This window comes from Ursus americanus, chromosome 5 (assembly GCF_024610735.1).
Source record: "Ursus americanus isolate L20-20 chromosome 5, mUrsAme1.1.p, whole genome shotgun sequence".
Taxonomy (NCBI): Eukaryota; Metazoa; Chordata; class Mammalia; order Carnivora; family Ursidae; genus Ursus; species Ursus americanus.
Window position 1 is genome coordinate 13,797,105 of NC_142131.1, and position 27,758 is coordinate 13,824,862.

At 39.9% G+C, this 27,758-nt stretch overlaps 1 protein-coding gene across 1 annotated transcript in view; it reads left to right on the forward strand.

Moving 5' to 3' along the window:
* PCSK1 (proprotein convertase subtilisin/kexin type 1) overlaps nucleotides 1-27,758 on the forward strand; it is a 42,239-nt gene that overhangs the window by 8,467 nt on the left and 6,014 nt on the right. Inside the window, exons 4-12 of the mRNA XM_045796449.2 lie at nucleotides 840-986; nucleotides 2,292-2,368; nucleotides 7,633-7,721; nucleotides 10,810-10,982; nucleotides 12,060-12,272; nucleotides 14,726-14,826; nucleotides 22,945-23,178; nucleotides 25,602-25,759; nucleotides 27,076-27,209. Coding sequence (XP_045652405.1) covers nucleotides 840-986; nucleotides 2,292-2,368; nucleotides 7,633-7,721; nucleotides 10,810-10,982; nucleotides 12,060-12,272; nucleotides 14,726-14,826; nucleotides 22,945-23,178; nucleotides 25,602-25,759; nucleotides 27,076-27,209 — 1,326 coding nt within the window. The remainder of the gene's footprint in view (nucleotides 1-839; nucleotides 987-2,291; nucleotides 2,369-7,632; nucleotides 7,722-10,809; nucleotides 10,983-12,059; nucleotides 12,273-14,725; nucleotides 14,827-22,944; nucleotides 23,179-25,601; nucleotides 25,760-27,075; nucleotides 27,210-27,758) is intronic.

The window sequence follows — 27,758 nt, forward strand, 5'->3', positions numbered from 1 at the left end:
ACTTCTTTCTGAGGCGAATCAGCCAGGGGGAAATTCATTCATTGACACTTTTGGCTGTTATTATTTATAAATTTCTTACTGTCCCTTTCACCAGAAACCTGGCACTTTTCTAAAGCATCTCCCTCAAATGCATCTCCCTCAAATGCTTAGAAATGTGCTCATCTCTTTATTCCCTTGCTGTACAGCTCTTCTCACTTATAGTCCCATGCACTGTAACTATCAGAAAATTTATCTGAAAAAGAAAACTCCAAATCACCTCGCATAGATACTTACTCTCTAAATCACTCATACTTGGAAAAAAAATACATCACTCATACTTGGAAACAATCTGTTAAATTGCAAGTTCTGGTGAGACAGCAGCCTCCTGGGCATTCCAGGTTCTGCTTTTAGAAAAGTTATTAAAACATCCATGAATGACTATGAACCAGACAATATAAAGTAGGTTCAGTGTGGCAAGGGTGGCTCATGATTTGGGGAGAGATGGAAACATGGGACACCAAATAAAACTTTGGTAGATACAAAAGCTTAAGCATGTCATTATAAATGAATGAAACTTAGGGATAAACTTCATCTCAGAAGCTATGTAGCTCAGTGAGAAGGGGCAAGGAGTGATTCATCCTTTCAAGTGATTTTCCACTGGAACAACTGGGAAAAGAACAGTCCTCTGATGATTCACTTGGCTCTACCATCAACTTCGTTTTTTATTTCACCTAATTGCCTTCTTCTAAAAAGTAGAGTAACCCTAGGGAAAAAAAGATGGGTCTCCAGACTTGAGCTTCAGTTCTCATTTTACAGCAAGTAAATCATGATTTCACCAATTCTTTGTTTTTCTTTATCAGCAAGATACTAGGATGACTGCAGCCCTGCCCAAGCTGGATCTCCATGTGATACCTGTTTGGCAAAAAGGCATCACAGGCAAAGGAGTTGTTATTACAGTACTGGACGATGGCTTGGAGTGGAATCACACAGACATCTATGAAAATTATGTGAGTCTGGGCCCTCCCATGACTGCAACTTAGGGAGAAGTCAACACAGACACAGAGTTAAGGCTTTCCTTTTCTCAGGTGGAAGACTGCTCTGACATTGGCCCCGAGAATTATGGGCCAAGGTTTTGTTCTTTCCCTCACCCTCCTGCCAGCACATGTGAACATTTTTTTGTATCAGTGGGCACTGAAAGAATTCAGTAGAGCCAAGGATTTTACAAAGGCTTGTGTGTTGAGGAAGTGGGGAGGCACCTATACCAACTAAATTATTAAAAGCCATTCAGACTCTACATCGCTCAGTATTGGGGGCATTAAAGCCATCAAATCAAGAATACTGCCTGAGATTATTTTTGTAGTCTTCTTCCTCACATCCTTTATAGGTGTAATATCTCTGACATTGTGAAGTTATGTGAATAAGATTCCTTCCATGCAAATTCAAAAGGTACACCACAGAGTGTAAAAATGGCAAGCTGAGAAAAGAAACGTTTATTATGAATGGAAAATAAGTAAATGAAAACTACTTAATTGTCTTTTAAGTACTACATGATATCTTAGGCCTTTAGATCAGTGTTTCATCTTTAAGATTGTCCCTTGTCTTTCTCTCATCATTCCAAATTCCCCAGCTAGAGAGCAAAGGGAAAGGGAAGCAAAAGAAGAGATAAAAAGTTTAGTAGAAAGTAGGAGTTATTGAAAGATATGGAAAATGTAGAGAAGAGGCCATAGTGGTAACAGAATTTCTATGTGGGAGGTGTTTTAGCAATCTGTTTGGAAAAGGAGGTGCGACCTAGAAACTTGTCTTACATTTCAAGCACGCTCCCTTTAATTAAATTACGTTTATTTAGTGTAACTGGGAAGGCTGAAGATCACTGTGGACCTGAGCCCCATCCCACAGTCACCTATTTCCACCCATAATCGTAAGGGAGATGAGTGTCCAAGTATCGCTAACTAGCTCTAGAGATTAGTTAAGTCATTCAACCTCTCTGGGTCTCAGTTTTCTCACTTAAAAAATGAGGTAGTCAAACTAAGTAAACTCTGATTCCTTCTGGTCCTAATATCCTATGAGCTTCAGAGAGTTATATAGGTTTGGTAACATTCACTGAGAATTGGGCGCTTGCTCACTCTTCTGTGTACATCATTTATGCCTGGTTTATGGGTATAATAAATGATCAGCAACTGGGCCAGAAACTCTCAAATGCAGATTTCTGAGCTATTAGCCAGAATGGAGGGGGTAGGGGCAGAAGGCTTGGGAAGTGCTACTTTTTTTTTTTTTTTAATGATGCTACAGGGTTATTTCTATTGTCTCTTTAGGATCCAGAGGCTAGTTATGATTTTAACGATAATGACCATGATCCATTTCCCCGTTATGATCCCACAAATGAGAACAAGTGAGTAAATGTGGATTTGGGGGGAATATGTACTTTAAAATGCTTTTACCTGATTTGAGAAAATTACACTATACATACGATCCACATTTCAGCTCTCAGAAAAGTTTTCATGCACACCATTCATACCATAGTATTTTGTTGCTTTTAAAACAGAAACCAGTGCTTCTATTTTTATATTTCTTTTGGCTTACAGGACCATATTTCAATTCGAATTTCTTCTTATGTTATGAAATGCTCCCCTCGAATGGCACAGAATAGTCATAGCTTTAGAAAGAATGTTTGGGTCATAAAGAGTAAAATCTTCCAGCTCATCCTCTCCAACCCCAATTCCTCTATGAATCCCTTCCTATTAGCAACATATTTGATGTTAGTTGTGGAAATAAAAATAGATGACAAAGATAATAAATCCTCATGACTTCTTTTGATGACCACAGCCATGCTCACCAGTTCCCTCAGAAAAGTATGGCCAGATACCAGACAAGAGAGATGTACTCTGAGGCCTGGCCCTCAAATCCAACACATTTTCTGGGGGCATTGGAAGACTCAGTAATCTCTCCCAGAGTTTCTTCAAGGTATTATAAAGCTAAAGGAAGAGAAAAAGAGTATCTTCTGACTCGTAAAATAATTCTCTCTAGCAACCACAATGTGATGAAGGAGGCCAAGAGCCAGAACTGACAAAGCAAGAGGCCAAATAAAGAGCCAGAGGCAAGAGACTTCTTAACCTTTTTTCCTAGCCGCAAAGAAACTTCACCCTCTAGCCACATGACCTCAAGTGTCTATACCCATGTGAGAAGTCTTTTGCAGTATCTCTCATAACTTCAAGAAGACTTCCATACTTTCTTCTTCATTTGCTCTACCCAGAAGAGACTTGCCCCAAAATAGATCAAAGCCAAGGCAAAATTAGGGCTTATTGCTACAATTGGGATGGAAAGATTCTATATAAAGAGGTTACATTTTCTGTCCATATGGCTTTCTTTCTCTCAGACTATTACCCAGCTTGGGTCAATTGAATTCTCTCCTGCTTGCTCTCTTTCTCCCTCTTTCCCTCTTCCTTTCTCTCATATTCTCACTCAGAATTCCCATGTGACTGGTGCAGTAATGTTGACCTAAAGTTCTTTCTTTGGATGGTTCCCCCCTCCAGAAGGAAAAACACCAGGAAGAGAGCTGAGGCTCATGCACTTAGCCTCAACTTCTGGGTGTATATTTCCTCACTGGGGAGAAAGGGAGGCTTGAGGAGGGTTCCAAGATACTGCTTCTTTCAGTACCAGTTACTTCTAGGGTTTATTTCTTAAAGGGGTTAACTACAAACAATGCCTAGAAGTTAGAATATTCCAGTACTAGTACAATGGGAACCACCAGGGGGTACCTTGGAGGGAAAGCAGGATATCTCAGGAACTTATGGCGGGAGCCCCAGACAAATTTTCAGCCACAGTTCTAAGAGCAGTGCAGGGCCAGGAGGAACACGTGCTCTTTTGGAACACGACCTTGTTGTCCTGGCTGGTAGTCCTGGCTTCGCCAACTCTCAGTATAGAAGGTGACCTTGAGGAAATCACTTACTCTCTCTGCCTCTGTTTTTCATTTTGTCCCCTAAAATGGGTGATGAGGCACTTGCTCTTTACCCTCCTGAACGGAAATTCCTAAGGAAATGGGCAATAAGTTCTTGGAAGAAAGGGGCACTTTATTCTAAGAAGTTAGAACAAAGTAAAAATGGCAACTCTCATTCTACCCCCTTGGTCAAGACCAAAAGAGAAATCTGCTCTCAGCCAAGTGGGTGCAGCTGAAGAGACTTATAGCTGGAGGTGGCAGCCTTCTTCCCAGGCAGTGTCCTCTAGGTCTGGTCCCAGGATCCAGTGTGGATGATAAATTATGTGGTGGCTGCATGATAGCTGAAAACTTGGTAAAATGATATTCTCTAGAACTTCTCTCCTCATGAGAAGGAGGGACTCTGATTTCCCTTTTCGTTCCCCCCTAAAGGGGGAGTCTTATATGTAGTATTCATAATACTGGATAGCCAATTCAATAGCCACATTTTCCCCAATTCACAGAGCTCCAAAGCTTTCAGAGAAGTAGCCCATATAATGGTACTTCTTTTGTGCCTGAAAACCCTGAGTTTCCAGAGCACAGCCTGCCATGGAGCTCCCACATAGCCTAGAGTTAGTGTGACACAGCCAAACAGTTATGAATCCAGGCTTTGTCACTAGGTTTAGGTTAAAGTATTAGCTCTGCCACTTAATAGCTGGGTGACCTTGTACAAATTATCTAACTGCTTTTGTGCCTCAGTTTTATCATCTATTTAAAAGGGATAATAACAGTAGCTACTTTGTTGGGTTATTGTGGGGATAAAATGAGTTTACATATGTAATTGGCTTGGATAGTGGTCTGGAACATAGAAAAAGTTGTGTTTGCTATGATGTTGATGATGGTGATCAAGCCTTCTCATTTAGCAACTAAGATAGACCTCCTTTCAGTAAGAAACCAACATGACAAGAACAATATCATCTGAGAGGAGTAGAGACAGAGACAAGTCAATTTTCTGAGCCAATTCAGAATCTGCTCTTTGAAAATTACACAATTAGTAACTACCTCTCAGGGTCCTCTTGAAGCATCCCTATCATTTATCAAAATGTATAATGAAAAATAGAGTTGCCCTTCTAGCATGTTGTCAGAAATAAATCTCTTAGGTTTAGAAAATGAATGGCTCCATTTCGTCTTGGACTTTATAGCAGTTAGAGACCTATTATCTCCCAATTCCAAGGGCATTATCTCTCCAAACTATCTGTGTTGCTGCTGTTCTTTATTACTATGGAAATGAGATTAATAGAAGCTGCATTTGAATTCTCCTCTGCAAATCAAAAGAGGAATCACTATATAGTAAAATCTCAAAAGTGCAGGTAACTCTTACTATTAAGCTGGCATGAATCTATATTCAGAATTTCAATACCAATTACAGATTATTTTTCTGGTTAAATAACATGTGTGACAAGGGTATTTTAACTAGGATAATAGTAGTCTTTAAACTATCTTGTGGAATAATTTTTCAAAAAATCAATTTGTTTAAATGCCAGTTACTACCATTGTTCTAAGATAATAAAGGGTTCTTTTATCTCAGAGCCTAATTTAAAGAAAGAAAAAAAGCTACAGGTCTACAAAGAATGACATAGTACCACTTTGATAAAGCCTTCCATTTTTCTCAAGGTGTGGAGGTGGGAAGTGAGGGTAAGAGGAGGGAAAAATATCAATCCTTTTCTTACCATGATCCTACTGCACTTTTCAAGAAAATAATTTTCAGTATGTAAGGAGAGATAAATCATAGGTGCTGTCCCATTGCATCATTCTTAGGACAGAGGTGCTGTGCTGGGGATTTCTGCCAACAGTTTGATTCTATTGGCTCAGGCTGGAGATTCTGCTAACCTGGCCCTATCTCCCGTAAATGGAAATACAGGTGGTGGTGACTTCTAGGAACACACTTTCCAGAGGGTGACAACTCAGTTTCTCCTTCTATAAAAGCAAAGAGAGTTAATCCATCAAAGAGGCATGAGGTTCCTTCTAGGTGTTCAATGTGCACACAATTCTCAGAGAACGGGTGTGTTGGTCGGGGCAGCTTTAGTTGCAAGTGAGAGAATCCTAATTCAAAGATGAAGTAAAATGGGGATTAAAAAAAAAAAATCACCCAAGGGATGGTCTAGCTTCACGCATTCCAAGATTCAGGAGCTCAAATAATATGCTATTAGGACCCCAATCACTATCTCCATCTTTTAGCTGCTTGCCTCCAATTAGCTTCATTCTCAAAAAATCAATCAATCAATTGATCAATCTTGCCTGGCAGCAAGATCCACATGGCTCACATGGAACTTAAAGCTGTAGATTCTAGAGAAAGAATAGAATTCTCTTCCACAGAATATGCAACAACCCTTTAAAGCTGTCAGGGAAGAGGAGGCTCATGATAGAATCACAAGGAATAAGGGAAATCTACTTCCCTAAAGGAGAAAATGCTAGGAGAGGGGGAAAAAAAAAAAAGCAGCAGATGTCTGCTGCATTAGGAAAGACCTTGAATTAAAGATAATGATATTGTTCTGACTTAGGATTCCTCTCCAGTATTAACGTGAAGAAACAGAAACATCATTTAGTAAAAGGAGACCGAGAAATCATCTTTGGTACTTTAGGAAAAAAAAAAAAAAAAAAAAAGAGCAGTGAAAGAGAATTATTTTGGCTAGTCAATTTAGAATTTGTATATTCCCTGCTGGGCTAAATTAATACATGTCTAGTGTAGTAATGTCTAAAACTAGGTGCCTGACAGTGTTGCTCAGAGCTAAGTCTTCCTGTCTTTCCTATGTCAGCTCCTCCAAAGCACCAACAGCCTCTACACTACTCCCAGGTGCTTCCACAATGGGATGAATCAATTCACATTAGTTGACTTATTGACTCTCCCGAGGTCGGGCGTGGTGGGAAAAGATTATTATCCTCAGATATTCAGAACTGATGCTTTAATGGTAGACTCGGCTCCGTTTTAGAGATGGACTTTTCCCTACAGATACTCTGAAATCATCAATTACCCTCTTTGCCTGATGAGAAAACCAGTCTTGTTCAGGCTTCTGGCCCCGATCAGAGTTGCAAGACAACCCTGGTTTCCCAATTAGCCAGTAGAGTCCTGGTCAAATCTCAAACTCCCCTTGGTACCAGAAAACCCTCAGTTGCTTTAGTTTGGTGGAGGATGGTTAAAGGAGGGGAAGAGGGCTTGAGAGGAGAATTCGGTTCTATTTATCTTAGACTTGACGAGGTCCAGTCTATTTATCTAGACTAGGACTGGTCCAGGATAACCTACTCCAAGGAAGTCACTAGACAGGGAGTGAGGAGAAACCTCACCAAAACGTATGAGCAGAAGCCACTTCTTTGAAACGGCTTCCAGAAGTGTCAGAGGTGCTCATGACAGTATCCATAGCTAACACTTCCCAAGCTCTTACATTATACCAGCCACCATTCTAAGTGCTCTCTGTGCAGCATCTCATGTGTTGCCACAAAACTTGGGAGGACAAATAACTTACCCAAGGTCACATCACTAGGGAGTGTCAGAGGCTGGAATGTGAATCACATACTTTGGCTCCAGTAACTATATCATCTGATACCTACACTTCATCTAATACTGATGGGCAGGAAACTGGCCACAAGGCTGACAAAAAGTTAGTATGGCCATGTACCATGGATTCATGTGCAAACGACACTTTGCCCTCATTTATGTTTTATAACTCCTATTTTTAAATCTTCAGACATGGGACCAGATGTGCAGGAGAAATTGCCATGCAAGCAAATAATCACAAGTGTGGGGTCGGAGTTGCATACAATTCCAAAGTTGGAGGTAAAGCAGAGGGTTGCTCCTGGACTTTTGCACTTCAATTTGACTCTCGCATCACCTGGTGTGAATGAGGGGGGGAAGGGGGCTTTCAACAACCAGAGGAAGAAATGAATTCCATGTAAAATATGCTGCAGGATTTAAGTGTGATTTGCAAATAAATCAATGGATCTGGATTCCAAAAAAATGATAGCTGAATATGGCCTACACATCTTTGTGGAGAGAAAAATAGAAATGTTGAAACGCTTTTGAACCAAATCTAATTTTCTCTGTGTGCTAATTTACAAGGGTTCGTTATTGAGTGCTTGCTAAGGGAACAGAAGGAGGAGGTAAATTTAGGCAAAAACTTTCCCTGCCTCTCAATTCTGTCATTCTTCATTTCATAGCAAATAACTGTCTTAAGAAAATAAAAGAATACATACTGCTTACATGAAGAAGCCAAAGGTTATCTTCGACAGCATGGATTTAGAATCTAGTTGTTTCAGTCAGTGTCTTTGTGGGGAAACGTGGTAAGTTCCATGCGGGCAATTTAATAGAGGAACTATTTACAAAACTTAAGGGAAATTATCACCATATTGTACACCTGAAACTAATATAACACTGTATGTTAACTAATTGGAATTAAAATAAAAACTAAAAAAAAAGAGTAAAGGGAAACCAACAAGGGCTAACAAATGAAAACAGATGTTATCACCTTTAGGCCTAAAGGAGCAAGGGGAAGGAGAGATCAACAGCAACTGGAGAAAGTTGGGGCCATTGGAGAGAACCACTGGACAGGAGCTGTGGCCCTGGGTAAAACAACAGGGCTTCCTCTAGGCAAGGAGGATCCCGGGGAATGAGTACCTCACTCTCCTCTCTTCCCCCACCCTCCTGCTGCAGAGAACCCATTGATGCAATCCACGTTCTTGTGAGGACGGGTAGACAGTGGACCGGCAAGGGCTCACAGAGAAGATAATCATTGTCTTTCCTCTTTTCACTATTCCTACCTTGGGTTTTCAGTTATGCTTTGAATTTAGTTTGTTTTCCAAGCTACAACAAAAAAGATCAACTGTAGAATGTGCCAATGACAGTAAAGTTCCTTTAAACTCTGCAAAAGGATACCTTGAGTTTGATTATGACTTCCTTTTAAGAAATCCAATAAATACCCATCATGGTACATATGATGAATCTCTCCCTAATACATCACACTATCACGTGTTGTGTCATTCCTGATCCCTCTGATACCAGCATTGTCAAAATGCTGTGTGTTTCCCCCCCCTTTTTAAAGTGCTATGTTAATTTTTTTAAAAATGAAGGCAGAAGCACAAATCAGGCAATCACCTAGAGAAATACTTCACTTTTTAAGTCACGGTGAACTACCTAGCTATAGTTTGTGAGAGAATCTTCTGATCCCTTCATTTATAGAGAAGTAATCAGAAGCAAGATTCTCAAGGTAACAGCTAGTTTGTGGCAATGCAAAACTAAAACACAAGACTTCTGATTCCAAGCCTCCTGAGATTTTTTTCCCCATTATTCCACCCTTTGATGGTCTAGCCCCAAGTGCATTTTTTTAATAACGCTTCACTTATTAGGCACCACTGACTCTACAACACATTATAGGTTATACTCTAAGATAACAGGTTGGATTTGGGTGCCAAATTTCTGGGATTCAAGTCCCAGCTCCCCAGTTTCAAGTTGTGTGGTCCCGAGCAAGTCATTGTCCCTCTCTGGACTTATGGTCCACCTGTAAATGGGGAAAATTATGGCATCTGCCTCAAATTGTTGTCCTAAAGATACAGGAATCCATATGTTTAAGGCCTTAGCAAGGTAGCTGCATATAGTATATCCTCAGTGCACATAAGCTGCTACCTTTCCCATTTTAAAATTGAAGAAACTGAGGCACAAGAGGTTAAGTGGCTTGCCCAAGATCACACAGCTAGCAAGCAGAGCTGGGATTTTTTCTTTTTCCCGAAATAAATTTTTTTTTTTTAAAGATTTTATTTATTTGACAAAGATAGAGACAGCCAGCGAGAGAGGGAACACAAGCAGGGGGAGTGGGAGAGGAAGAAGCAGGCTCATAGCGGAGGAGCCTGATGTGGGGCTCGATCCCGTAACGCTGGGATCACGCCCTGAGCCGAAGGCAGACGCTTAACCACTGTGCCACCCAGGCGCTCCTCCCGAAATAAATTTTTAACCAATTTTGTTTCAGTCAATATGACTTTCACTGATTATGTTAATTACATGCTCTTTTCTCTGTGCTCTGTAGTAAATAATAGTGCACACATGTAAGGCTGGGCACTCTACTACATAATCTGCCTGAAGCCAGGAGCAACCAGGGAGCTGCCCATATCTGTCTAAATTACTTTTGCCTTCCTGGCTCTTGAATACATGAGTCTGATGACGGGTGACAGCCTGTTAGAAAGTACAAAGAGCGACCACATCTGCCTTCTCCTAATGAAAAATGATTCCCCCTCAGGAGCAAAATCCATGGCAGTGATTTCCTCCTTGAGATTATTTAGAAGAAAAGGAAACATGTTCCTTGAAAATGTTTCTCAGCAAACACATAAAAGAATGGCCTCTGGGTTATTTTTAATTAGTGTTTAGAAACGAGTTCTTTCCCTATTTGTTAGTTTCCTATTGTGGGTAGGTCTTTTCAAGCTACACAGTGTCCCATACAGAATCCTTCATATGGCACAGACTGGGCAACGGTCTATTCGTGGGATAGTCATTAACAGACAGGTCAAAGGAGGGCTGTTTGATGCCTCTTTCTGAAAGCTGTCCTGTCATTTTCAGGTTATTGGGGTAGCGAAGGGAGGGGAGACATTTTGTAATCAGTAACAATCATGGTCACTGCTTAGTGCATATAGTTATCTCTAAACGGCAGATATGGAAGCTTAGGGAGACAGTGACTTGTATCTTCCTTCTGTGCTCATAGTGGCCTGGTTCATGGGCACTTGAGACATCCAGCGGTTACCCTGTTTTTAACTTTTTTGAGAGTCTTCTATAAAATGAATATTAAAAAAATAAAAATAAAATGAATATTAAGAGCATTGTACCATTCTACACGTACACGCTGACATCCACTCATGTATTTTTTGTTCGATTTACTGTTCAGGCATAAGAATGCTGGATGGCATTGTGACAGATGCTATTGAAGCCAGCTCAATTGGATTCAATCCCGGACATGTGGACATTTACAGTGCCAGCTGGGGCCCTAATGATGACGGCAAAACTGTGGAGGGGCCTGGCCGACTGGCCCAGAAGGCTTTTGAATATGGTGTCAAGCAGGTAAGATGCTTAACACAGACCCAACTGAAACGAAACCTGGCCACTTGGATATGAAGGAAAGGGAAGAACACTTAGCTTATATGGAAAGAGATGGCTTTGAATTTCTTGTCGTTGCTTACAATTTGAAAGCATTTAGAGAGCCAAATCATTCTTCAGAGGGGTGGAAGTTAAGTGTTAAGAGAGTTTCCCGATTTGGGTCTGACATTCAACAGAGATTCTTTACTCTTAGAATATTTACTTTAAAAAAATACTCTGGAAATAAAATTTTTAAAAATTAAAAAATAAACGAAAGTAAATCAGACAAAAAAATAAATAAATAAAAAATAAGAAATACTCTGGATATGTCCTTTCTCATTTTCCTGCTGCTTTTGGATTTTGACGGTAGGGAAACTACTACCCAGACTTCTTTCAAATCTCTGGAAACGCATCCTTAAATATAGCTATGTGCTACCTCCCATTTTGTACATGCCTGGTGTGGACTTGTGCCTGGATGGTTTGCTCTGTTTCCTGCACTCCTACCAGGATTCTAAGGCCTCGTTCTGCACAGGATCAAACAAAAGTAGAAACTTTGCAGAGCACAGACTGAGAAGTCATAGAAAGGGTAGCCTTGACGAGTTGCATTCAATTGAAGAGTCCCTTTTAATGCAGCTGCAAAACAGATCTGAATAATGCCTGATTTTGTCATTCTATCAGTCAGCCAGAAGATGCAAGCAGAAAGAGAGGAAGTTCAAAGATTCAAACACGGTGACATAAGCCAAGGGAAGAGTGCACAAATATGAGCGAGTGCGAAAGGCCAGAGTGTGAGTCTGCACGCTCAGGAAAAGAAGAAAAGCACTCACTCAGACCCATGCCAGAGAGGGCCCAGAGGAAGGAAGACTGGCAGAGTCACAGCCCAGGGGCTTCTCAAATGCAGTCTCATGAGGCTTCCCACAGGGAGGCTGGAGGACCGGGAGTTGAAACTGACTCCATCTAACTTATCTCTGAGAACCTCATGCATGAATTTGTGGGGAATTTCACCGGGGTGTGACAGCGATCCCAAAAGATGACAGATGTGATATAGTCTGGCTTTTCCTTTAGGGGAGACAAGGAAAGGGCTCCATCTTCGTGTGGGCTTCTGGGAACGGGGGGCGTCAGGGCGATAACTGTGACTGTGACGGCTACACGGACAGCATCTACACCATCTCCATCAGCAGCGCCTCACAGCAAGGCTTGTCCCCCTGGTACGCTGAGAAGTGCTCCTCCACCCTGGCCACCTCGTACAGCAGCGGGGATTACACGGACCAGCGAATCGTACGTTGCTTTTGTCTGACTCCTCTGCTTAGATAGGAGAGCGTGGCTTGCGTTCAACAAGATCCTTCAGTCAGTACCCTTGGTAAAATTGATTGGCTTAAGCTTGAGGACTCAGTCGGAAAGACTCGCGCTGTACTCACCTGAAAGGCGGGCGCATATTGGGAAGTTTTCTCTCTCAAGGAAAATGACGCCTCTGCCTAGATGATGTTGCCTGTCATTTAAGCCACTAAGTTGTCATTTCATACAGCCCAGAATCCAAATGTCTGTTCTGCTTGTGTGACGCCTCCCTGAATATAGCCTTAAAGGAGCTTTCAGGGTTGAAGGGCTTTACCACCCTTGTCCTTGTTGATCCTTTAATAGCAGGGATCTGGTCTGACTTGCCCTTTAGCAGATGATAAAAATACAGAGCATACACTAGCTCCATCTCCTAAGAACGGATGACCTGCAGGAAAATAACAGTCTAAATTTCTCCCGAGATGAACTTCTCAGCATCTGAATAAAAAGCTCGGGCAGGTTAGATGCTCAGAGAGTGTCTCCAGCCCACACTTGGCTGTGCCGTCCCTTCCGTGAGTCAGACTGCCAAGGGCGATTATTGGATTTCCCTTCAAGGGCACAATGATGAAGGGCCATTTGGGGGCTCTGAGAACAAAGAGAGGTATGTTTAATTCTAAAATGTATGGCCCCAAATTTAACTCCTGATACAGAAAGAACCAGATGGCTAAGGCATGTAGATGGTAATCTCAGTGGAATCATAGGTCACGATCCAATTAGAGTGTGGGTGAAGCCCATAACAATTAGACATTGGAATGTGTGTAAAATTCCTATGAATGGCATCTCAAAAAAACTGTCAGTACTCTTTTTTCATACAGGATCACTATTCTGGAATAGTGGAATATCTGGAATAGCCATTTCTGCAACTTACTCTAGTTTCCACGGTAAAACCCTAGGAGCACTGGCCTCCCTCTCTTGCCCTTGTATTCAATTACTCAAATAATAGACGGTGATGTTCTCCCCAGGAATTGCTTACAGCCGGCCTATTTGATAGCCTTTGAAAGAGGCCTATCAGACATGTGTGCCCCTTGTGTTCAGAGCCCCTGGCTCTTGTTGTCCCTGGGGGTCTCTAGAGTTGCTTTTCAGAAAATGGCCTGGTAGGCATTTTAGTCAGCATTTCACAGACTGGCCCTCAGCTGAGCTACTGTGCTCTGAAGCTGGAGGAAGTTTCCATCTTTGTAAAGATCTCTCCTTAGGTAAATCAGCCAGAGGAGAGACAGCTGGTGGATTCTATTTGAGACGTTGGCAATAACAGAGCCTTTGTCTTACGCAAAGCCTGGCCTCAGCTCAGTCAGCTCTGGGGGCCTACGTGCGTCAGTAGGGAAAAAGGGCAGTCTTGCTTCCGCAACCCTCTAAGGAGCAGTGCCACCATAACTTGCGAAACTCAGCGACTCCAAGTGGGAAGCCAAAGGAGGTGATAATAGAACAAATTATTTTTTTACACCTCCCTCCCACACATAGAAATCTCTAGCTAAAAATGATAATGCGGGAGCCCGGGTGGGTGTCTTGTTAGTAATCCTTTGGCCTCACTACTTGCTCAGCCAGCACCACTGTGGTCCTTAAGGCAGCCCGACTGGAAGTCTTTTTGGTTTCTTCCCTTCAGTCTCGGCAACCTCTTCATTAAGCTAAAATTAGCCCGGGTAATTCCTTACGTGCAGTAACATTGTGTAAGAATGCTTTCACAGACAGGCTCTCATTTCGGCCTCAGAACACGAGTCAGGAAATGTCAACCTGATTCTACAGATGGGGAAACCGAGTGACGTGCCCATGGGACAATCTGAAACCAGATCAGAGTCTAGCACATTTTTCAGTTGAAAAACACCATTTTCACCAAAGTGCGAATATGGACACTAAGTCAGGGCCATCAAATTATGTCAACAGTGAGCGCAAACTACACACTGAACACATTTTGTGCAAGTAGCTCAAGTGGCCCAAATCAGGTGGCTTCTCATCCTTGTGCCGAAGAGACAGTCAAATGTCAATCTGAAGGCAAAAGGGAATTTTGCATGAGGCAGAATTTCTAAATATGCCAGACTAAACACAATGGACCTGATGATTAATGGGCCAGCATGATTCACAGTGATTTTGAAACTGTCCCTTCTTCACAGACAGCCTTTCGTTTGGGAATCTCAGAAGAGAAAATATTCATAGTGGGAGTACTTCATCCCCAGAAACGGCAGCCTGATGCCAGAATTATAGACAAGTTGCATATAGAGGAGAGTGAACTAAAATACCCGCAGATGGCAAACATCCGCCCGTGGTTTAGAGGAGGAAGGAGGGAGGAAAATCAGCTGAGTTTCCCGATCAGAGCAGATGCAGCCATGGGTAGGGTTAACCCCCAGGGACAGGGGCACACGCCTCACATGTTCTCCCGCATTTCTTTCCCTCCGGATGCTACCCAGACAAGCGCCGACCTGCACAATGACTGCACAGAGACCCACACGGGCACCTCGGCCTCGGCACCCCTGGCTGCTGGCATCTTCGCTCTGGCGCTGGAAGCAAAGTAAGGCCCAGGAAACTTGTAGTCACCCTTGCTGCCTCTCCTTAACAACGTATCTTGTTTTCTGATTTATGGTTACAATAGAAAACTTAGGAAACTATAAAAAATAATCACAAAAATAAGCTCGCTTCCTGTTAACGTCTCAGTGTAGATTTAACACACACATATCTTACAAAATTGGGACCTTTGTATACACATTGTCATTTTTTAAAATCTACCCTATAATCTTTTAAGAGCATGTTCTCATGGCTAAATCAGTGTTCCCTGACCTTTATAAATTCATGCTTTCCTCCCAATTTTTCTCCCACTCAGCTGAAAGGCCTTTTCACTTCTGTTTCTTCTCACCAGGAAAGACTTTGTGCAGATAACTTCCTGTGGGTAGTATTGGGAACAACAACCTTATAGAACCCCCCCCCCCCACCAATTATATAAGCCCAGTCCTCAAGCTGATCTAACATATCAGGGGACATGAGAATTAAATCTTTTTGTAGTATCCCGTTATGTAAATGCAAATTAGATTAAAGTCATCGAATTATGTTTAGGTACCCACTCTTGTCCATAAATATTGGTTGTCATCTCTGGTAATTTCCTCAAGACAAACAGCCCTGATTAGAATTTCTGGGTCAAAGGGTGTGCATGTTTTAATGATTTGGTACTCACTGACAAGTTACTGTTCAGAAAGATTATATCATTTTATTTTCCCACCAACACTGTATGTGTGAAAGCACCAGCTTCCTTACCAAAGTTACTCTTATCATCTTTTAAATGTTTGCTATTTTGATAGGGGAAAATGGCATCTCAACTTTATAAGCTTTCATTTCTCTAGCAATGAAGCTCAGTATCTTCTATTCTTTGGCCATTTGTCATCTGTGATTGCTCTTTTATGACCTTGATTTTGTTTTATGGCCTTAGTTTAGAGAAGCTATTAATGCTTGGTTAGTTTGACATTTACCTTTTAATTTTATTTATATGTAATTTTTATTGCAAAGAAGTTAGTATGTATATAGTTACATTTGCCCGTGCTTTTCTTTAAGGTGTTTTCCTTTGCTTTCATGCTCAGAAAAATATTTACAAGCCCAAATTCATTAACATTTATTTATATGTCTTTTATTATGGTTCCTTTACCATATGTAAGTTCTAAATTTCCCTGGAATTTCAGTGTATGATGTTAAAAAGGGATTTAACAGGATATTTAACAGTATTTTGCTCCTCATATTGGTTACCCAATAGTCCACCTCTTCATACAGAGGGGAAAAAAATCTAACGGCTGCACACTTTGGAGCCACAGCTTTTTATTTGTCCTTGTTTCTGCTTTCTGGTAGTGAGAACACTTTAAACATCAAGTCAGGTGCTACGGTTGCATGATAGGGGAAGTGGTTAAATTTGTAAGTTACTGTTATCCTTCCCAATAAGCAGCTTATCCTAGAAGAATATCTATATTCTCTAGAGAGAGAACAAAGCTTTCTCCTCATGTCATATTCAGTAGACGAGGTTCACAATAGCAGAAAATAGAACACCTCAGCTTCTGCCACAGCTGGAAAAACCCCCAAATTGCTAAGTCTTTGTTCTGGAGAGTCCAGCGTAGATTCAAGAGCCCTGGGCCAGCTTTGGAGTTGTAGTTTGGTCCTGGTATCTCAGCTAGGAGATGGCCACAGTGGCTAAGAAAGACAGGCCTAGCGAGGTTTGTACCAAGAGTTTACCTACTTGGAGGGGTTGGGAAGATGTCTGGTAAGGGAAGAGCAAATCCCAGGGCTTAGTCAGAAACAGGGACACTGGAGGCTCTGAGGCCCAGCAGAAGAGCCATGTTCAGAATGTGAGTTCACTTGTGACAGGAAGGGAATGGATAGGGGGTGGAGTCTATGAATACAAGGGAAGATGGCATCAGCAGATCCTTGAATTTGGATTCAAGGAAAAATAATCTAAGCACTCAAAAGTGCAAGGAACACATGGCTTCAAGTTTGAGGCATATCATTAGCTGTGTGACCTTAGGCAAGTTAATCTCCAATTGAGGGCTTAATTTACCATCTAGAGAATGGAGGGGTTGGATCAGACTATTTCTTTCAAACCTCTTCCCTTTATAAGATTCTCTGATTTGAAATTGAAGGTATCAGCAAATAAAGGTCATCCAACATTAATTGTTGAGTTTGGTGGTGAAAAGTCCAGAGTAGAAGAAAATAAGTTTCAATGAAGGCAAGCAGTTTCACTTAGGTGGTAAAATAGTCTTATGATATTTATGATTTGAGGATATAAGCTGTTAGTTCCAAGGAGCTATTAAAAAATCCTTAAAATTTTAAGTCTTCTTTACCCAACACCTATCAGATACATATAAATATAACTAGCCAGGCCCAAGCCATCCTTGTCTAGTGATCAGTGTAATAGAAACACTTGTCTCACTGATCAGTTGTAATATTAATTTTGTGTAAGAACTGAAAATTTAAAATTGTAGCCTCTGATTTCTAAAATTTCAAACTTTTTTCTGTGCAAGGAGAAAATGATCTAAGAATGATCTAGCCTCATTAACTTCAGTTAATTTTTAATATGTTAGTTTTAAAGCAGGAGCTTCATGAATTGCTCTGAGATAACATAGATGAGTCTCTGGCAGGTCAGGAACTTCTTTGAAACTAGGTGCAGAATTGCTTGTGTGTTTATGACATTTTTCTGAAGGAATGGTTTGTAAGGTCTATCAGATTCTCACACTGTTCACGATTTAAGAGAGATTAAGAATCCATGATCTCCCTGGTACATACAATAAGAATTCAATTCCTTTTTGATTCAATCATCAGTAAGATGGACATAATCTAGCTTACATTTCATATACTGTCTGCCAAAGTACATGGAAATTCTTCAAGTGTCTGTTCTCAAATAGGCCGTTTTCTGAACTCTAGTCAATTGTCTATACGGAGATGATTATTTCAGAAACTCTGAAAGCCAGTATTTCTACGAGTGCCCCTAGATAATCAAGATTGGGAGAAATCATTTACCCAAGTGCTGCTCAAGGAACAACTATGGAGACTGAAGAACAGCGGTGGGCTAAATTTATCAAGAAAAAGAACATTCAGGATTTGTAAGGTTTTTCCTATGGGCTGGACACCGCGCTAACCTCTTTGTGCACGATACTAGTTCAAATCATTACAACAACCTTGTGAAAAAGAAATTATTAGTTGCATTTTATAAAAGAAGAAATTGAGGCTTAGAGAGGTTGAGGAATGTAACTAAGATCCCACAAAGAGATGCACAGTCAGGTCTGTGTGACCTCAAACCTGTGCCCCGAGCTAGGGTATCTCACCGCTTCCCACAGCACTGCAAGGGGGAGGAGATGCTGAAGGGCAGTCTATCATCCCCTCCAAGAAAGGGGCCTTAAGAAACTCGATCCTGATAGAGGACTGCCGCAACTCATGTGCTCCTGAGTTTTTCATAAAAGGTTCCTTGTCACAGGCAGATTACTTTGCACGCTATTTTAAAGACGACACAGCTAGAATGCCGGGGAATGGGAAGAGGAGAAGGAAGGAGAAAGAATGGTAGGTGGCTCAGATATGTTTAGAGGAATACTTTCCCTTCCTGGAGGAGTGGTTTCTGAACACCTGCTAATCAGTCACCTTAGGAGTTTAATTAGTAGACAGACTCCCAAATCCTAGTGCCAGCCACTCAGATTCATAAGTATCTGGTATGTGGCTTAGGAATCCTCGTTTTTAACAAGTATCCCAGCCAGTTTTAATGCTGGTAGTACCTTCCCTATATTTTGAGAAATAACTGCTGTTAAAAAGGTTTTCCTGTAATCTCATCCAGCTGTGGTTGTAGAGATGCTCGATAGGGTAGTTAATTGGCATATTCTATATATTTATATATATATATATATAATGAGAGATAGGAATTCCTTAGACTAATGACTCTGGCACCATTATTGTTAAGCAGTCAGTATACTTAAGAAAGATAGCAGGCAATAACCCCAGTCTTCTGAGGAGAGAGCAAAGGAATCAGAATAATTTTTAATAGAGAGCAAAATTCTGAAGTAAAACATTAAATCCCTTTACACCTCTGGAGGTATTAAACATACAGATGAACCAATCTTCCGTTTTCATGAAAGGCTAGAGGAAGGGAAATAGAATTTCAATACGGCATAAAACCTTTGGATAAAGCACATCAAAGAAATCCTTGACTCAGAATTGTGCAATGTTGGAAAGTCTCCAGGTTAGAAAATCTTGAATATCTGGGCTTACTTACACGTGTTCAGACGCTAAACCAGGTAACCCGTAAGATTTTTCACATTAGAATTTTGTCTCCAGTTTACTTTACCTACGCTAATTAGAAGCAAGGCTTAATTTCAATGTTTAATTCCATAACCCTTATTTTCTATAAACATATCCTTGATTAGCAACCTAATGCAGTTTTAAAAAATTTAATTATTGTGGATGCTGTTGAGCACTAATTAACAAAGGAAGGCTGTCAGGAATGAGATGCACTATTGTTAGCAGCTCCTTTTCATTTTTGAAATGCAATCACACAAATGAAGAATAGCTCTGTTAGGAAAACAAGCTTAATTTTCCTACTTGCATGGCAATGAAGCTTCCTTGAATATTTTGCAAAGAATAGGTAAAAGAAAATAAAAATAATAAAACCTGCAACTAAATATAAAGTAAATGTTCTGCTACAGAAGGTCTATGCTTTGTGTTTGATTATTATAACCCTACCTTCTTATACCTCCCTAATACACTTCCTCTTCCCAGCTTCCATATACACCCCTGCTCACACTGATGGTCCAAATGGGAAATTGATGTTTCCCATTGACCACGTTGATAAGAGGCTTTTACCTAAAACTTCCTTTAAAAAACTGGAAGGAAGCAAGAAGTTCAATAAAATGCTTCATAAAACAGAATTAGTTTCTATATTGAGAGAATAGCTATTTCTGCTAAGCTAGTTAATTATTCCTTAATGTGGGTTGGCCAACATGGAAACACAATCTAAATGAGGTATTTATGATACTGGGCAGATAGGAGGCCTGAACTGCAAAGAATTCTGAAGATTATCAAACTCAACCCTCTCTTCTGACAGAGGAGTCCCCTCAGGCCCAGGGAAATGAAGTGACTTGCTTAAGATCACATAGGTCTTTGGTAGTAAGATATGGTTTGATGTGCTTTCTATTACTCCCTAGTCTGACCTCATGATTTGAAATAACTTCTAATTGTCTGAATTGGCTATATGCCTGTGTCCTTTCTTCCAACTCTTATTATTTTAGCTCTGACAGAGAATCAGCTAGACAGTTCTTTGAAATATAAAAATCATGCCCCACCCTCAGATATTTTGATTCAATAGGTTTAGGGTGGGATTTAGGAATTGTCACTATTTACAAGTGAAACAGGTAATTATGATGCAAATGGCCCGGGACCCATAAGAATCACTGACCTATAGTCTCTATGCACTCCATCAGTCACTCGCCAGGGCTAATACATTCGTCAGGAGCTGAGATGAAAGAGAGGGAGAGAACTAAGCTGCCAGGTATCAGAATAGCCTATTAAAGCAATAAATCAGAAATCAAAGAGTTAAGGCTTTAATTGTTTACTACAATGTTTTAAGCAAGAGTCAAAAATCAGAGAAAATGCGGACTCCCCATTCCATTTTCCCCCATGGAAGAGTGCACCAGTTGAGGAGGGGGTTAAGTAGCACAGACATGGGGTTCTGTCATTGTTGAGGGAGCCCCAGCCTAAGGCCCTGATAGTTTTATTGACTCTGGGGTGGGCGTGGGTAAAGAGTGAAGCCTAAGAGGAAGGTACTGGGTACTGAGTCAGAGTGGGTGAACGTGTCTTCAAGGTTTCCTCCTCCTTCCCCCACAAGGCGGCCTTGGGAGAGGCAGCCATGTAAAGAAGACCTCTGCTCACCACCTAGGATAAGGAGATCTAGGAATGAAGGCACAAGGGGTGGGAATATAAATAGGGGAAGAGCTTGACCGGGTAGGGGGCCTAAGTCCTTGATGCCAACTCCTTCCAGAGACCACAATGCATGGGCTGAGCACCCAGACTGGTGGGGGGAGGGCAGTTTCCCCATAAAGCCTGCCAGGCAGAGTCTTTGTCATGCCTCTAAAGAAACCTGAAAATCACGTGTGGGATTTTAACTAGGAACCAGACTCCTCAATGTTTAAGAATGTACGCTGCCTCTTTTCTTGTCACCAGGGGATTGCTTAACCAGTACATTTGGGGCTCTGGGGAAAGATAGCAAATTGAGCCAGATTCCCCTGATGGTTGTTACACAACTTAGTGCTAAGATGGAAAACCTAAAGACTACACACTGGGTATTTATTAAATAATACTTGAGTGGCTTGATAGAAACAACACAAAGCTAAGGAAAAACTTGTGATCTTGAAAGAATCTAATGACTAATAGCAATAAGTTTTAAAATTAATGGGGCCACCAAACCCTTAGGCACATTCAGTCATTCAACCAACCAATGTTTAACTCAGCATCTACCCTGGGCCTGGCATTCTTCTGAATGGTACCCACTGGAGAATTAGATAAAAATCCCAGCCCTCCTTACAGCTCATTCTAGCACGGGAGACAGACATCAATAATATACAAAACAAATGAATTGTACAGTATGTTAGAAGGTGATAAGTACTATAAAAGAAAAAAAAAACAGGATAAGGGAGCTCAGGAGTTTGTGAGGAGAATTGAAATTTTAAATACAGTGATCTGGGAAGGCTGCATCTTCATTTTAATAGGCCCAACATTCCCATGTATCTCTGATGTATCTTATATTGCTGATAAATTAATCTTTCAAAACTTTTGATCATACCATTTCCTCACTCAAAAATCCTTGATTCCCCATTGCCCAAAGGATAAAATACAAGCTCCTTTTCCTGGCGTGCAAGGTCCTCACCATCGGGCTCAGTACTTTATCATGTCTTCCCTGCTCCCACCAACCAGACTATTCACTGTACTCCAGCCTGCACTTCCCCCTTGTAGGTTTTGTCCTCTTGCCCCATCCCTCTTCCATCTCTCTACTTCCTGACGTTCTACCCAATCTTCGAAGTTCAAACACAACACTTCCTTCCAGCAAAGCTTTCCCGCATCTTCCATCCCTAGAGTTCCTCCTCTCAATTTCTGTAATACATGATGCCATAAATACGGCATTCAGCAGGCACATTATAGTTATACAAGTTATACAATTATACAGTTCCTTTGCTGGATTGTAAGCTTCTTAAAGACAAGAAACACCTCCTTTGATATCCCCAAAGTATTCAGCATAGTACCTTGCAAAAGTGATCTCAAATAGCGAAGAGTTTCTTGACAATTTTTTATTTTATTTTATTTTAAAGATTTTTAAAATTTATTTGAGAGACTGAGCGAGAGATAAAGAGTGAGCTTACACACAAGCTGGGGAAGAGGCAGAGGAAGAGGGAGAAGCAGACTTCCCGTTGAGCAAGGAGCCCGATGTGGGACTCGATCCCAGGACCTTGGGATCATGACCTGAGCCAAAGGCAGATGCTTAACGGACTGAGCCACCCAGGCGCCCCAGTTTGTTTGTCTTAAATTTTAATTCCAGCGTAGTTAATATATAGTCTTATATGAGTTTCAGGTGTAAAATATAATGATTCAACAGTTCCATATGTTATTCAGTGCTCATCAAGATAAGTGTACTCTTAATTTTGATATATAAGGAAAAGAGGCAAAAGTATTTAAAGATAGGTAACCAGACTGTGTCTTTAAAATCTGAGTCTTCCTAAGAAGAATTCAAGGCCTCATCTGTGGGTACTTAATGTTGAAAGAGCCAAGGCTGTTAATAGACAGCAGAGGACTGAAGACATCAAGGAAGTATTGTCATTTAAAATTTTTGTTCCACTTAAATTTAAGTCATTAAAAATCAGGGACCAAATCCTACATTTTTACTATTGAAGGCCAAATTTTACTCATAGTAGAGCTTAACTTAGATGGGAGAAGTTTTCATTCAGTACTGTATTTTAAATTCTGAATGAAAAAACATTCCAAAAGAAATACATACCAGAATTACATAAGTATACCGGTAAAAGGCACTTCATTATCTGTAAATAGAAGATGCTTGTTTTTAACACTTACTTTTACAAGGAAACATCATTTTGTCCCTGAAAAATATTCTGGGTCACTTCCCCTCCAGTCCAAATCTCACTTGGCGAGACATGCAACACTTGGTTGTCTGGACCTCTGAGTATGACCCACTGGACAATAACCCTGGATGGAAAAAGAATGGAGCAGGCTTGATGGTGAATAGTCGATTTGGATTTGGGTTGCTAAATGCCAAAGCTCTGGTGGATTTAGCTGATCCCAGGACCTGGACCAGTGTGCCTGAGAAGAAAGAGTGTGTGGTAAAGGACAATGACTTTGAGCCGAGGTAAGTGTCTTCAGGAATTTTAAAGAAATGTGTGCTCAAGTATTTAATGATAATGTTTGTCACGCTGCCTAATTTTTTTCTCACCTACGCTTCTGAAGTAGATGGAGATAGCCTTTGCCATAGTTCCCTGTGGGTCCATGGGAATCACCATGAGCTCGGAAATCTGCAAATCATGTTAGCATATTACCATTTTCCATTTCCTGGTCTACCTTTGTTCAGTTTAAGATGTATCACTGTTTTGTTTATCGCTAAGGAAAATCACTGCCAATTAAACTATTACCAACCACCAGTTTTAAGATTCATCCCAAATTCAAAGATGTTAAGGTAATTTTTTCTCAAAATGCATATTAGAATTGATTAAATGCAGTACTTTCCAACCAGTATTACCCAAAACCTATTTCCAGAAGAGCCTCACTTCGTGCCACAGTACTATGTGATTCATGATTTCTCTTCTGTGAAGTGTCCTCTACCACACTGCTTTTACAGAGACTATATCCAGCCTACCAGGTCTGGCCACAGAAGCAGAATCCAGAATAACTGTTTTAATTCTATCAAGGCAACCATGATTCTACTAAAGACCCACTCACACAAAATATCTGAGAGCGGGAGCTCTAGAGAACATTCATTAAGGAGATAATATCATTTCTTAAGAGGGTTGATTGGACTAATAATGGACCAGTTTTTGATGGGTCCAAGGCAAACCTGCCCGAATTCAATTCCACAGCAAATAACATTGTATTCTTATATCTGTGTTCCTTACCATTTTCTTTTATCTTATTTCGGTAACAACACTTAACATGAGATCTATTCTCTTCATTTTTACGTGTACAACACATTATTGTTGATTCTAAGTACCACTGTTTTATAGCTGATCTCTAGAACTTATTCATCTTGCTTAACTAAAATTTTATGCCCATTGATTAGTAACTCTCCATTTTCCCCTTCCCCTAGCCCCACTAAACCACAATTCCACTTTTTGAATCTATGAATTTGACTATATTAGATATCTCATGGAATTATGCAGTATTTCTCTCTGTGACTTGTTTATTTCACTTAACGTAATGTCTTCAAGGTTTATCCATATTGTTGCATATTGCACAATATCCTTTTTTTAAAGCTAATATTCCATTGTGTGTATATACCACATTTTCTCTATCCTTTCATCTGTTGATAGACATTTAGGTTGCTTCCACATCTTGACCATTGTGAATAGTGCTGCAATGAAGATGAAAACTCTTCAAGATCCTGTTTTCAATTATTTTGGATAAATATCCAGAGGTGGGATTGCTGGATCATATGGTAGTACTCTTTTTAATTTTTTCCATAGTGGCTGCACCACTTTGCATTCCCACCAATTTTTCAACGGTTCAAATTCCTCCACATCTTCTCCAACACTTGTTGTCTTTTGCTTTTTTTGGTAACAGCCATCCCAACAGGTGTTTGGATTTGCATTTTCCTGATGATTAGTGAAGTTGAAAATTTTTTCATATGCCTGTCGGCCATTGGTATGTCTTTTTTAGAGAAATGTCTATTTAAGTACTTGGCTCATTTTTTAGTCAGGTTATTAATTTTTTTTTGCTATTGAGCTGTAGGAGTTCCATATATATTTTATAAATTAACCCTTTATCAGATATATGGTTTGCATTATTTTGTCCTGTTTTATAGGTTGTCTTTTCATTTTGGGTGATGGTTTCCTTTACTATGCAGAAGATTTTTAGCTTGATGTATTCCTACTTGTTTTGGTTGCCTGTGCTTTTGGTGTCTTAACCATGAAATCACTGCCAAGACCAATGTCATGAAGCTTCTTCCCGATGTTTTCTTCTAGACTTAGAATTTCAGGTCTTATGTTTAAGTCTTAACTCCAATTTGAGTTGATTTTTGTGTATGACATTAGATATGCATCTGATTTCATTATTTTGCATGTGGATATCCAGTTTTCCCAGCAACCTTTGCTGAAGAGACTCCCCTTTCCCCATTGAGTATTCTTGGCATCCTTGTTGAAGATTAGTTGACCATATATGCATGGGTTTAACTCTAAGTTCTCTATTCTCTTACATTGGTCTGTATGTTTGTCTTTATGCCAGTACCATACTGTTTTGATTACTGTAGTTTTGAAATATATTTTGAAATGAGGAAGTGTAATGTCTCCAGCTTTGTTCTTCTTTTTCAGGGTTGCTTTGGCTCTTGGTAGTCTTTTGTGATCCATAAAAATTGTAGAATTTTTTTTTATTTCTGTAAAAACCTTACCATTTTTTATACTTTAAAATTTATTTATAGCTACTACTGAATTGGATTCTATTCATTAATAGGGAGAGACAACAAGCTTAGCTGAGTATCTAGTCAAGACTAATGTGTATATATTTGCCTAAAATACAAAGAAGAAAAGATGTACTTTATTCAGTGATTTTTAAAAATGTATTTAGAGCCCTGAAAGGTAATGGAGAAGTTATCATTGAAATTCCAACAAGAGCTTGTGAAGGACAAGAAAACGCCATCAAGTCCCTGGAACATGTGCAATTTGAAGCAACGATTGAATATTCCCGAAGAGGAGACCTTCATGTTACACTCACTTCTGCTGCTGGTAAGCTTTTTAAAAACTTCTCAAGTTTATTCTAAATCATTTGTTTAAATGTTTAAGAGTATATTGAATGATTTTAAATCAATGCTTTTCTTATGACTGAGTTTCCCAGATGTTTTTCAGGACTTAAAAAATTATGCTTATTTTTCATTTTTCTTAGCATCAGAACTCTGCCTGCTCATTGCCACTTGTCCTTTGATAAGCAGAGAAAGAGGTCTATTCAAATAATATCAGTTAATAAACCTTTCTGGAGTTACACATTTTCAAACTGTTTTCATTTTCCCAGGCCACTGGTCTATCATTCATTTCTTATAGGTAACACATTAGTGAAAGTTACTCTGATAGTTAAGTAATAACACTGACAGATATGTCAGACACATCCTAGGAATCAACTGAAAAATTAGGAATTCTGATCCATGAAAGAGGACTGAGAAAACTTAACAAATATTCCATGATGGTATCATAAAGGCCATATGAACAGGCAAGTGCCCTTTCCTGAGAAAGTACTAACTCAGATGAGATCATGGATGGGGAAGAGCTTGTGAACCATAAACTATAATCCAACCAGGAAATGCTTCCTAATCCTCTTTTATGTTTTAGTAGGATTCACCTGACTAAATTTGATTGCTATAGGCGATGTTTGAAGAAGGATGAGCTCTCTTTATCATCTCCTTCCAGGATATAAATTTCCTAGAGGTTTGGACTAGGCTGTGTTAATTTTGGAGTTATGCTTTCTAGATTTATTGGAGCTGGCCTGAAATATGGGTGGAATGTTTTCTCATTGGTGGCCCTAGAGTTAACGTGACCCTTTCACTTAGATCTATAGAGAGTTTGAATTAGAAAATTTAGAGTTAACAACTACTACTAGTTTCTATATGAGAAGAGATTATTAAATTGATATAGCTTTATTTTTTAATGTCTACACTAAATTATAGGCTCAGGCATCAGTTAAATTTTCAAGATTTCCTCTTAAATTTCAAAATGATAGTTCCACTTAAATGCATTTTAGGTCTTTGACTCTACCATTTATAAATGTAGTTCTATGAGTTCTCCTTATTCAAATAAACCTTAATCAATATACTCATTCAATATTTTGCCAAAATATTTATTGAGAACTTGTTATATGCCAGCAAATATGATAATTGCTATGGATAAAAACTTTCTTTAATGAACATCTCTATCCTGGTCTTATACAGAAAGGGAAAATTAGGAGGGCTAATCTCTCCCATTTTTCATTTTCAGTTAGCAGATGCTAGAGTATATTCTATTCTCAGAGTTGATAGGACATTCATTAATTGATGTTTGTTGCATGAAAATAGGGACCAGCACTGTACTGTTGGCTGAAAGAGAGCGGGATACATCTCCTAACGGCTTTAAGAATTGGGACTTCATGTCTGTTCACACGTGGGGAGAGAATCCCATAGGCACTTGGACTTTGCGAATTACAGACATGGTAAGTATAAATGAAAAGATATAGGAACACAAGCTCACTTTTAAACATTTTAAAGTACTTTTAACGCTGGTATCATCTAATCAAGGCCCTAAGGAGCTCTGGTCACTCCCTAGTGAAGTAAGGAAAAGGTGTAATGTTTCAGTCTCTACCCACTTGGCTTTATAGCTTGATTGAATTGATTGATTACATAAATAAATAAGCCATACTATAAGAAAGAAAAGAAGATACATTGGTTAATGATGTCACAGTGTGACAAATCTAAGTGTTTCAATGTCAGAATGCAGCCAGCCACATGACCTGCTCAGCCACCAGAATCACCCGTACTCACAAAGACGGTTAAACGCTACAACAGCTTTGCTTTGACATTTTGCTGGGGTCACAGGAAGAAACTCTTACCAATATTTACTGCAGTGGCTATTTACTTGTTAGACAAGATATCTTATTTAATATGACTTCTTTGGTTTGTTTTGTTTCAGTTATGAAACAAACTGAAAAGCATTTCTCATTTCTCTTTCACTCTGTTTACTAACACTCTTTGGTATCTTTCTA